Genomic DNA, 12,955 nt, shown 5'->3' with positions numbered 1-12,955 from the left:
GACTTCCAGGAACCCAACAAGTGCTCACCGTGAAAATCCAAGGAAAAAAAAACCATGTCTCTGCAGTGGGAGGAGAAGGAACAGTTCTGAACTAAAGTCAGAGCACTCTCCAACAGGAAAGGAGGCTCGGCAGGGGAGATGATCTTACCTGAGCTTTACTTCCCCTGGGGGCAGGGCTTTCCCCACAAGCCCCTGCACCTTTCCCTTCTCACTCCAGGAGGACTCAGGAAGGTCACAGCCCCAAAACATAGGCCACACAAGGCTGAACCTCAACCCTGACATTGCAGAGTGTCCCCCTCCACCATGCCACTCCTCAGGGCTCCAGCAGGTAAGGGGATCAGAGCAGAAAAAGCCCCAGGTGCTCTCACTGGGAGGGAGTCCTGAGACAAACAGTAAAGACTGGAGAGGAATTTGAAGCCACCAAGACTCTGCACTAAGATTAGATACAACCCACCTGCCAGGCAGGCCAACCAGATACCTCCAGCCAAAAGCCTGTTTAGCTCAGCTTCTATTACCTGTTATACCATGTCCACCTTTTAAAAAAATTATGAGCCATGCTAAAAAGCAAGGAAAAAAAACGCAATCCGAGGAGACCACATCAGAACCCGATGCAGATGAGGCAGTGGTTCTGGAATCCTCAGACTTGGATTTTAAAAGAACTCTGATTCACCTAAGGTTCTAATGGAGAAGGCATACTCGTGCATGACCAGAGGAGCTCTGCAGGAGGAGGGATTGCTGAGGAAGAACCCAAAGGAAAGGTTGCACAAGAGAGCTGTGGCAACAGAAGCGAAGCCCGGGGCGCATGAGGTCAAGGACAGAGCCGGTGAACTTGAGGATATTCAGTAGAACCCCCCGCCCCGAGACGCCAAGAGCAGTGCGCACAGAAGACTGGGGGACTGGGGGGCAATTACAAAAGGGGTATGTACGCACAGTGGACGCCACCGAAAGAAAGAAGACGTGTGAAGTAACAGCTGAGAGTTTTCAGAACTGATGTCAGACGGCAAACCACAGATCCAGGAAGCCCAGACGACACCAAGCACAATAAATGCCAAAAAACCTACACCTAGGCATTTCATATTCAAATTGTCTAAAACCAAAGATGGAGAGTCTTGAAAGAAGCCAGAGGAAACAATTCTTACCCACAGAACAAAATGGGTAAGAATGACAGTGGGCGACTCATGTAAGCAAACAAGAGGAGAATTCTATATCCAGTGAGGCAATCCTTCAAATACAACACCATATGCTGAATGACTGGAATTAAAAAGAAACTTAAAATTAAAAATGAAATGAAAATTAAAAAAAATTAAAAAAAAACTGCCCTTCAAGAGTACAGAAAAACTAAAGACTTCTTCAAACAAAAACAGAGGGAATTACATGCTCTGTAAGAAATATTAGAAGTTCTTCAGGGAGGAGGATGTAGGTCAGAAACCTGAATCTGCAGGCAGAGAAGAGCGCTGGAGAAGGAATACGTGAAGGTAAAATAAAACCTTTTCTTTTACTACTACTGCTACTACTTTTTTTTTTTTTTTAAGATTTATTTGAGAGAGAGAGAGCACGGGGTGGGGGGAGTGGGGAGGGTCAGAGGAACAGAGTCTGAGGCAGACTCTGCGCTGAGCAGAGCCTGATACAGGGCTTGTTCCCACGACCCTGAGATCACGACCTGAGCTGTAACTGAGTCAGACGCCCGACCAACTGCGCCAGGCAGGTGCCCCTGAAATCAGTGGGCAGGTGCCTCAACCAACTGTGCCAGGCAGGTGCCCCAACCAACTGCGCCAGGCAGGTGCCCCTGAAATCAGTTGGCCCACTGATTTTCAGTTTGTTCCAATTAAGTCCTCTTATTCTTAATTGACCCAACAGATAAATGTTTGTTCAGATTAATGATGGTATGATTACAGCACATGTACAAAGGAAATGAATGACCACAATTTTATAAGGGACGAGAGGGAGAAACTGGGATGTCCCACTCCAAGGCGCCGGCACTACTGGGGAAACAGCACCATCTGCTAGTGGACGCAGAGGACCTGTAAATGTGAAGACTCCAGGGCACCATGAACAAAGTTCCCGCAAGAAGTAAAATCCATCTGCTAAGGAAGGGGAAATCACACACAACACTCAATCAAAACCAGAGAAGGCAGAAAAGGAACGGCGCACAAGAAGCCAAGAGGAAGCAGCTACAGACATGAGAGATATCAGTACAACTGTAGCAATAACTACTTGAAACGTGAATGGTCCAAGGACACCGATCAAACGATGGAGACTGGCAGTAGACTGAAGAAAAAGACCCAAGTATATGTCATCTACAGAAACCCACTTCAAATATAAAGACGCAGATCAAAAGTAGAGCAAGACGTATCATGCTAACAAGAGAGAGCTGCAAGACGGTATTAACTCCAGACAAGCAGAATGACCAGTGCTAAAGAGGAGCATCATATAACAAACATGCCAACACTCCAAGAAGACAGGAGAATCCTTGATGTCCACGTATGCGAGACCAAGACTGACAGAACTGTAACGGAAACACACAAGTCTACCGTACAGTTGGAGACTTCAACACTCCTCTGCCAGGAATGGACAGATCCGGCAGCAGAAAATCAGATGGACTTGGCTGAACTCAACTGCATCATGAGTCACCTGGATGTAACTGATGTCTACGAGCTACTGTGACAGGTAACTTCATACGTCCACTTGAGAGCTGGTAAGACATTACTCCTGGGCGCGTCTGTGAAGGAGTTTCCAGAAGCATGTGAACTGGTGAACAGAGTAAAGCAGAGGGCCCTCCCCTATGTGGGTGGGCACTGAAGTCCTGAACAGTACAAAAAGGCAGAGGAAGGGTGAATTTACTCTCTGGTTGAGCCAGGTGTCTGTCAGTCCTGGGACATCAGCACTCTTGTCTTCAGACTCAGTCAGACTCAGACCGGGACTCACACCCCATCCCCTCACCCCACTGACAATTCTCAGGCCTTTGGACAGGGACTAAATGATGCCCCTAGCTTTTCTGGTACCCCATCGTGCCATTCATAACCATGGGGGCCAATTCCTACAAAAAAATCTCCTGTTCTCTATGTATATAGACACGTCCTACTGGTTCTGTTTCTCTGAAGAACCCAAACTAACAACTACTTCATCCAACAGCAGAACACACATTCTTCTCAAGCTCACATGGAACATTCACCAAAACCATAAAACGTATCTTCACAAATTTAACAGACTAGAAATCAAACAAAGTATGCTTTGAGACCACAATGGAATTAAACGGGAAGTCAGTAACAGCAAGGTAGTTGAAAAATCCCCAAATATTTGTAGATTATATGAGACACTTCTAAATAACAAGTGGGTCAAGAGAAATAAAAAATTATTTGAACTGAACAGAATGAAAAATACTCGTTATCAATTCTGTAGGGTGCAGTAAAAGCAATGTTTAGAGGAAAATTTACAGCACTGAATGAGTGTATTAAAAAAATCTAAAATCAATAATCTATTTTTTTATTTTTTATTTATTTATTTGACACAGAGAGACACACACAGCAAGAGAGGGAACACAAGCAGGGGGAGTGGGAGAGGGAGAAGCAGGCTTCCCGTGGCGCAGGGAGCCCGATGCGGGGCTCGATCCTGACCTGAGCCAAAGGCAGACGCTTAACAACTGAGCCACCCAGGTGCCCCTAAAAATCAATAATCTAAGTTTCCACTTTAGGAAAGTAGGAAAAGAAGAGCAATTAGGCTGAAAGCAAACAGAAGAAAAAATTAGACGAGAAACCAATGAAATTGAAAATAAAGACAATAAACAAAAAAAGTCAACATCAAAGGTTTTTTAAAAGATCAGTAACATTGATAAACATCTAGTCCAGTTAAGTAAGAACAAAGAAACAGAAAGACAGGACATAAAATACCAATATTATAAATAAAAGAAGGCCATCACTACGAATCCGTGGACATTAGAAGGTCAGTCAGGGTGTTAGGTGAAATGGACCAATTCCTTGAAAGACATATTACCAAAACTCACACAGAACTAATAATTTGAAAAGGTCTATATCCCTCAAAGAAATTGAATAACCTTCCAAAACAAAAAGCACCAGGCCTAGATGGGTTTATCAACGAACTATACCAAAGAATTAAGAAAGAAGTTAGGGCACCTGCGTGGCTCAGTTGGTTAAGCATCTGCCTTCTGCTCAGGTCATGACCCCAGGGTCCTGGGATCGGGCCCCACATCGGGCTCCCTGCTCAGCGGGAAGCCTGCTTCTCCCTCTCCCACTCCCCCTGCTTGTGTTCCCTCTCTCGCTGTGTCTCTCTTGGTCAAATAAACAAATAAAATATTAAAAAAAAAAAAAGAATTAAGGAAGAAGTTATACCAATTCTCTATAATCTCTCGTAGAAGATAGCAGAGGGAATACTCCCTAACTCATTCTATGAGATGCATAGTACCCTAACACCAAAACCAGACAAAGATATTACGAGAAAGGAAACTACAGACAGATACCTCTCATGAACATAGATGCAAAAATCCTTAACAAGCATTTAGCAAACTGAATCCAAAAATGTAAGAAAGTGAATTATACACCACGACTGTGGGTTTATTCCAGGTATGCAAGGCTGGTTCAGCACTCCACAATCCATTAATGTAACTCACCACACCAAAAGGCTAGAAGAAAAACCACCATATAATAACCTCAATAGATGCAGACAGAGTGTTTAACAAAATCCAATACCCATACCTGATAAAAACTCTTGATAAACTAGGAATAAAGGGGAACTTCCTAACTTAATAAAGAACATCACTGATAAAACCTTACAGCTAACATCATACTCAACGGTGAGAAACTCAAAAGCTCTCCTACTAAGATCAGCACCACTCATAGTCAACAATGTGCAGGAAATCCTACTTGATGTAATAAAAAAGGAAATAAAAGGTATACAAGTTGGGACAGAAAAAATAAAACCATCTTTGTTTGCAGATGACATGACTATCCATGTAGAAAATCCCAGAGAATTGATAAAAAAACTGGAATTGATAAGCAATGACAGCAAGGTTGCAGAATACAAGATTAACAAACGAAAGTCAACTGTTCTCTTATACACCAGCAAGAAACAACCGGAGTATGAAACTCTGATGAAAATAAGAGATCTAAATAAATGGATGGATATTCCATGTTGATGCACCAAAGACTCAATACTGTTAAGATGTCAATTCTTCCCAAGCTGATCTATAGATTCAACACAATCCCAATGTCAAAATCCCAACAAGCCATTTCCTGGAAATCAACCAGCTGATTCTAAAGTTTATATGGAGAGGCAAAAGACCCAGAACAGCCAACACAACATTCACGGGAAAGAATAAAGTTGGAAAACTCACAATCCCCTATATTTCAAAACTTAGTAAAAGCTACAAGCTACAATAATCACTACAGCATGGTGCTGACGAAACAGTAGATACACAGATCAACACAACACACAGAGTCCAGAAATAGACCACACTAATTCCTGCACCTGATTTTTGACAAAGGGGCAAAGGCAACTCAGTGGAGAAAAGACAGTCTTCTTGACAAATGGTGCTGGAACAACTGGACATCCACATAAACATAAACAAACGGAAACACATCCTATGTTTATCGAGGCTTAATATTGTTAGTGCTGATACTACCCAAAGCAATTTACAGATTTAATGTAATCCCTATCAAAATCCCAATAATGTTGCTTGTAGAAATAGAAAAACGCATTTTAAAATTCACGTGGAGGGGCACCTGGGTGGCTCAGTCATTAAGCGTCTGCCTTTGGCTCAGGTCATGATCCCAGGGTTCTGGGATCGAGCCCCACAATGGGCTCCCTGCTCTGCGGGAAGCCTGCTTCTCCCTCTCCCTCTCCCTCTCCCCCACTTGTGTTCCCTCTCTCGCTGTGTCTCTGTCAAATAAATAAGGAAAAATCTTTATAAATAAATAAATAAATTTCATGTGGAATCTTAAGGGCCCCAGAATAGCCAAAATGATCCTGAAGAACAAAACTTAGACGACTCACACTTCCAGATTTTACAACTCACTACAAAGCCACGGTAATAAAAACAGTGTGGTGTTGGCATAAAGACAGACATATAAAACAACGGAACAGATTATAGAGAGCCCAGAAGTAAATCCTTGTATGTATATGGTCAACTGATTTTTGACAAGGGAGCCATGACCATTCATTCAACAGAGAAAGGACAATGTTTTCAAACATATGGTGCTGGGAAAACTGGATATCCACATGCAAAGGAATAAAGTTGGATCCTTACCTAACACCTATAAAAATTTACTCAAAATAGATCAAGAACCTAACTGTAAGACCTAAAACAATAAAACTCTTAGGAGAAAACAGCACAAAAGCTTCACAGCCACAGACTTGGCAATGATTTCTCGGATATGACACTAAGGGCACGGGTAATACAAGAAAAAAAATGGACAAATTTGACTTCATGAAAATTTTAAAAATTTGTACATCAAAAGACACTACGCACAGAATAAAAGGATACCTCACAGAATGGGAGAAATATTTACAAATCCTGTTTCTGATCAGAGATTGATGTCCATAGCAGACAGAGAAGTCCTAAAACTCAGCAATGGGAACAGGAAGAACCCGACTCAACGGACAATCAAGACTTTTCTCCAAAGATACACAAATGGCTAATAAGCACATGAAAAGATGTTTAACATCACTGATCATTAGGGATGCACTAATCAGAACCACAATGAGATAGCACCTCACATCCACGAGGACGGCTGGGATCAAGCAAACAGGAAACAGCTAGTGTTGGTGAGGATGCAGATGGAGCCCAGGTGCGGTTGGCGGGAACGTTAAGATGGTGCAGTCGGTGTGGAAAACAGCACAGGAGTCCTCAAAGGAATTAAACACAGAATTACCACATGATCCAGCAATTCCACTTCTGGGTATATACTCAAAACAACTGAAAGTAAGGTCTTGAAGAGAGATTTGTTCACAGCAGCATTACTCACGATAATGAAGATGTGGATACAACCCATGAATGGATGAGCAAGATGTGGTCCATTCACATGATGGAATAAGCCCATTCAGCCTTAAAAAAGGAAGCAAATTCTGTGACATACTACAACTTAAGGACATTATGTTAAGTGCAATAAGCCAGTGACAAAAGGACAAATAAAAGTACGATTCCTCTTACACAAGCCACTCAAGAGGCATCGAGCTCACAGCAAAAAAAGCAGAATGGTGACTGCCAAGGGTTGAGGGGAAGGGAGACAGCAGAGTTACCGTTTAATAGGTATCGAGTTTCAGACTAAACAGAGTTATGGGGATGGACAGTGGTAATAGCTGCACAACCATCTGAATGTATTTAATACCACCGAACTCTACACCTAAAAAGGGTTACAATGGTAAATTTTTTTTGTTCTGTATATTTTAACTAAGTATAAAAAAAAAAGGTAAAACAATGAGCCATCAAGCCACAAAAAGACAGACAGGAACCTTAAACATATACATATTGCTTAAGTGAAAGAAGCCAATCTGAAAGAGCTACGTATCTGTTCCATAGGATCCATATATTCCAATATATTCCATAGATCCACCTACAGGACATTCTGGAAAAGGCCAAATGACAGAAACACTAAAAAGACCAGTGGTGCCAGGGCTTGGAAGGGAGGAGGAGACCACATGGAGCACAGGGATTTTTAGGGCAATGGTAGGTACCCGAGGGTACTGAGGTTACCCATTTATCAAAATCCAAGTGCAAGACACTACACCGTAATATGCAGGAAGGACTTCCTTAGTACCCATCTATCGAGGTTGGTCCCCAACTTGAGGAACTGCACCCCTGGCTAACAGGTGGGCCAGCACGGGGTCAGGCAGCATGTAAATAAACCGTGGCAGAAAGAGGGGCGAACCCCTCCCTGTGGGTGCCCTGTGAGAAGGCCAATCAGCACCAGCTTTCTGGAGGGCAAAACTCTGCACCTGGAACCTGCAGGCCCCTGGCCCAGCTGCCCTGTTGTACAGAATCTGTCCAGAAATAAAGGACGGGCTAAAGATAATGGACTGGATAAACACGTGGATAGCTCCTTCGACATAAAATCCCTAAAAAGTTTCCTTCACTGACTAGCAAATTCACGATAGCACTGGAAACCATTAAGACGGAAGACATTCTGAATCAGGGGCTCCAAGCAGCCCTTGGAGACCATGCCAGAGAAGCCACTCTCCCTCCCCCCGCCACTCCCTAACACCTCTTGCACCCTCCCCTCCACTCCATTCCCAGCTAGCAACCAGCCTCATCCTCCAAGGGGCACACCCGTGCAGGTACACCCTGTCCTCCAGCCCCTCGCCAGGCACCTCTCCAGGGCCCCAGCACACTCCTTCCTGGCCCTCGGGACTCCTCCGTCCTGCCTACCAGCAGCACAGACAGCTGCTTGCTTATCTCCACAAATAAACTCTCCCCTGGAGCCATGCTCCCCTTCAGTTACTGTCCACTCCTTCATGGTTAAACCTCTTCAAATGCCTCACCCCAGCCCCACCTTCACCCACTCTGGACCCAGCAGCATTCCCACTGCTCCAAGGAGAACGTGATCACCAGTGACCCCATGTGGCTGAGTCCAGCCGTCTTTTCTCCATTCTGATCAGAGCTTGATCCAACGTGGCTGATCAACCCTCATTTCCCCTCCAGACTGACATGACCCCACATTCCCTCTTTCACTCTCCTCTCCTGGGCCCTCCTCCACCACCCCTCCACAAACACAGCTTGCTCCTAGGCTGGGCCCCAGCCCCTTCCCCAGCTATAGTTTCTCCACAAAACCTCGTTCAGTCCCATGGCTTTAAACGCCCCTGACCTCATCCCGACACTGCAGACAAACACATGAAACTTTAAGAGGACAGGTGCTGGCTCTCGGGCATCGGCACCTAAGGAGCATCTCAAACTCAATGCCTCTCAAAATTTTACTGTGCTATGAGTTCCAAAAATATCATTAAATATTCCCTAAAGGAAGAAACATTTGGATACAATAAATGGTGGTGAGTGAAGTAACCGATCAGATGTGTACTTACATCTAATTATGGCTGTGATGGGAAAGTTGGGAATAGGGAACCAAGATCACAGACAGTCCTGGCCAGGGGAGCGGAGGGGAGGAGCCGGGGGCATGGAGCACAGCAGAACACAGCTCTAAGTGTTACAAAGAGATGAGCTTCAATGATTAGTGTTAAAAGCCCAAAGACATCCACTAGAAGAGCAGAAAAAGAAATGAAAAAACCTAACAAATTAAAAAATGAAACAGGCACAGATTCCAACTTATTAACAATCACAGGTAAATGGATTAAACTGCTCTATAAAAAATGAAGACCTGCAGATTGAGTTAAACTGTAGCTAAAAAAATAAAGAGATATAAAAAAGTTTGAAAAATAAGGAGATAAAGAAGTAACACTTAAACTGGGACAAAGAAGGGGTGCTCCGTGTTGATAACCATCAGGAACACCTGAGTGTCTGACACAGGGCGGGGAGACATCCAGCAGAATCGGGCGCCTCCGTGCTCTCTCGCAGGGATCGAGGGATTCAGGAAGTCAGGGCGCAGATCTGTTGACTCACAAGCCAGACCCAGGCTCAGTGAGACAGAGAACAATGTAACCAACTACTGGGGCTGATACATTCTTCTCAAACCACAATGAAACAGTCACAAAAACAAGCTGAGTCGTAAACCACAATGAAATCCCAAAAAAGAACCTCCAAAGTAGCTATCTTTATGTGACCAAATCACTGGACCTTAAAACAATAAAGCTTAAAAATAATCACAAAAAAGGGGGGGGAAAAACACACAGGTGACACAGGTGAAGGGGATTAGAGCACACTTATCTTGAGCAGAGTCCTATGATTGTACACCTGAAACCAATACAACACCGCGCGTTAATTATACTGGAACTTAAAAAAATAAAATCTTAAATAAATAGAACAGCTGAACCTGTCAAAAAAAAAAAAAATCACAAAAAATTAGCTCCCCTGCCTCAACCCATCCACTTGAAAAACTTCCAAGCCCTTCCAAATCAGTTAAAGAGTGAATAAAGACTGAACCAACTATTTGAAATGAACAGCAATGAGAGAAGCACAAGATAAATCCTTGTGGGGACAATGGGATGGAAGAAATGAAACACCTTCAAGAGTACGTATCAGGAAACAGAAACTGCACATGCAGAAGCTAAGCGCTTCCTTCCAGGAGCCAGAACAACAAAATAAAACCGAAGAAAAGTAGAAAGAAGTGAGAATTAATGAAGTGGAAATAGCAAATCAGCCTTGCTCAATGGAGCAAAGGCTTAGTTGTTTGAAAAGACCTGTAATCGTGACAGACCTGGGGAAGTCTGACCGAGAACAGAAAAAGGTACCAAAGTAGTACCAGCTACGAGAAACTACAAAAACTGCTTTAAAATGATAGCAGACCAGTACATCAGTGGTCCTCAACTGGAGCTGTTCTTCCCCCAACGTGCATTTGGAAATGCACAGGGTGGGTCTGTTTTTCTGCTTCTGTTTTTGGTTGTGCTGATGGTTGCTGCCCTGGGGTCCAGGAGGTCCTAAACAGCCTGTCACCCTGAGAGCCGCCCCACCAAGTGTTCACTGTATCCAGGAAGACAAATATCGATCCAGATTAAATGAACAATAAGCAGGAAAACATCTTCCACCATACACAGAAGGTAAAAGATACTATACTCAAAATGCAAAGAATATCTAGAGAGCAATTTTTACAAGCACTAAGACGAAAAGCAGAAACAAAGCCAATAAACATGAAAAATATATATATCCAACCTATCAGTATAGGTACAAAGACACGTACGTAAAAGCATAGAAAATAATCTAAAATCACACAAGAAATTTTAACAAGGGCTAAAAGGTGGGAGGTGAGAAAAGGGAACTCTCACCACTTCTTAGCCCATATATTCCTGTAGTATCTTAAGTTTTACAAAACGAATATATTCGGGGCACCTGGGTGGCTCAGTCGGTTGGGCGTCTGCCTTCGGCTCAGGTCCTGACCTCAGGGTCCTGGGATCGGGCCCACGGCAGGCTCCCTGCTCAGCGGGGAGTCTGCTGCTCCCCCTGCTTGTGCTCCCTCTCTCGCTGACAATAAATCTTTAAACTATATATATATATTCTATTTAAAAAGATGCTTAAAATTTTAAGGAAATTATTAATGTCCAAAATGACATAACGTCAAGGATATTAAAACACAAATGGAAAAAAACTCCCCGTGATCTTCAGAGTCTCCTACCATCTTTCTAATAGTTTACTGTGTCTACTTCATTCTGCAGCGAGACGTTAACTCGGCTGGAACTGAGGTTTGTGTGAGGCGTGCAGCGGAAGCGGCCTCTCCCCCGTTCCGGTGGGAGACCACGCAGTGAGTAGTCGTGGCTCTCCCAGTGGATGTGAAATGCCTCCCTTCTCATGGGCTAAACCCTCACAGCTACAAACGCCCCTCGAGCGCCCCGGAGTGAAGTAAGTTTCCAACCGGGGCAACCTCTCTACAAAGTACAGAGCCTCCTCTCGAGACACCTGGGCGCCTGCGACACACAGAAGCACTCAGGGACCGTCAGCCACGCGGCACGAAACCCGTCCCAACGACCAGGCAGTGTGGGAGCGCGAGGCTCTGGTACTGACCGCGGCTGAAGGGCAGTAGGCTGCTCAGGTAGGGGAAGCTCACTCTTCTCAGCTCGTCCAGCTTCTCCTGCAGCTTGCGCACCTGGCTGTCGGAGCGGCTGACCCTCTGCCGCAGGGTCTTCAGCTCGCCGTTTTTCTTCTCCACCTGCTCCCGCAGGCAGCACACCTGGCTCTTGTTCTGTCGGGAGGAGAAGCAGTAGGAGTGCAGCGAGTCGATGAGTTTACAGGCCCCCGACGCCGACAGGATGACCTCGTTGATGGACATGGGGCTAGCGTCACTGTGCTCACTCTGCACGGCTTCGGCCGCTGGCTTCGGGGTGACGTCTGTCGGAGGAGCAGAGGGGCTCTGGGAGGGCTTCTGAGGCGTCGCTGTGAGTGATGAACTCGGGGGGCTCTGGGCCAAGCCCTTGTCGGGCCCCAGGCTGGTCCCGCTGCAGCCGGGCTCCACATCTCTCTTCAGCCTCTTTCGGTCAACAGGCTCTCGGGGCACAGATGCCCTCTCTCGAGTGTGCTTGGAGGAGAAACTGTAAGAATGAAGTGAGCCAATAAACTTGCAAGCCCCAGACCCTGGCGGGGTAAAGTCATCCATGGAAATGCCGCTCTTATCCGCCAGGTCGCCGCGGTTGGGGGCGGCGCTCTCACCACCAGCGTCCACAGCTGCTCCCTGGCTGCCTGCCGCGGCTGTGGCCAGACCATCGCCTGTAGTTCCCTCCGGGGCCTGCCACGTGTGCTCCGGACTGGTGGCTTCCTGGGAGGCCCTGGGCGCAGTTTCATTCTGCAGTGCAACCTGCTTCACCTTCCGGGACCCTGGCTTGGCCATCAGGTTTTCACCCGAGGACGATGATGAACCTGTAGCTCCTTTCCCGTCCGCCCCGCTCGCGTGTCCCCTCAGGCCCCCCGACGCCTTTCTGGTGACCTTTCTCCTCGTGCGGCCATGACCTCCGCTGCCCCTCTTCTTCTCGGGCAGGTGGAAGATGGAGGGCACCGCTGTGGGCTTGAGCAGACGATGCTGATCCTCCAGCCTTTTGGAGAAGCTGTCTTTGGTGAAGTGTTCACTACAGAGGAAAGAATACTTAGTGGGGGTCCAGTTATCCCTCTGAACAGCTTTTAACCACTGGATCAGACGTTTTGAGTCCTTTAGGGGGAACCTGCAGGAAAAATGACAACAGAATTAGAAAGAAGTAACTACATGTCTCCTCCCAAATTTATCAACTATAATAAGGCAAAACAAGTGTTTCTGCAAATACCCAATCCTGTATTGACTTTACCCGTTTAAAATTTTAGTAAAAGAGCGCCTGGGTGGCTCAGTCGGTTAAGCGACTGCCTTTGGCTCAGGTCATG

At 45.5% G+C, this 12,955-nt stretch overlaps 1 protein-coding gene across 1 annotated transcript in view; it reads right to left on the bottom strand.

Moving 5' to 3' along the window:
- Positions 1-12,955, bottom strand: part of THAP4 (THAP domain containing 4) — a 40,196-nt gene that overhangs the window by 24,924 nt on the left and 2,317 nt on the right. The window contains exon 2 of the mRNA XM_025888319.2: positions 11,615-12,762. Within this exon, the coding sequence (XP_025744104.1) occupies positions 11,615-12,762 (1,148 nt within the window). The remainder of the gene's footprint in view (positions 1-11,614; positions 12,763-12,955) is intronic.

The sequence above is a fragment of the Callorhinus ursinus genome, unplaced genomic scaffold, assembly GCF_003265705.2.
Source record: "Callorhinus ursinus isolate GAN/ISIS: 27379988/994484 unplaced genomic scaffold, GSC_fseal_2.0 scaffold96, whole genome shotgun sequence".
NCBI lineage: Eukaryota > Metazoa > Chordata > Mammalia > Carnivora > Otariidae > Callorhinus > Callorhinus ursinus.
Note: the sequence above shows the minus strand (reverse complement) of the source record. Positions and strands in the feature narration are given on the sequence as shown.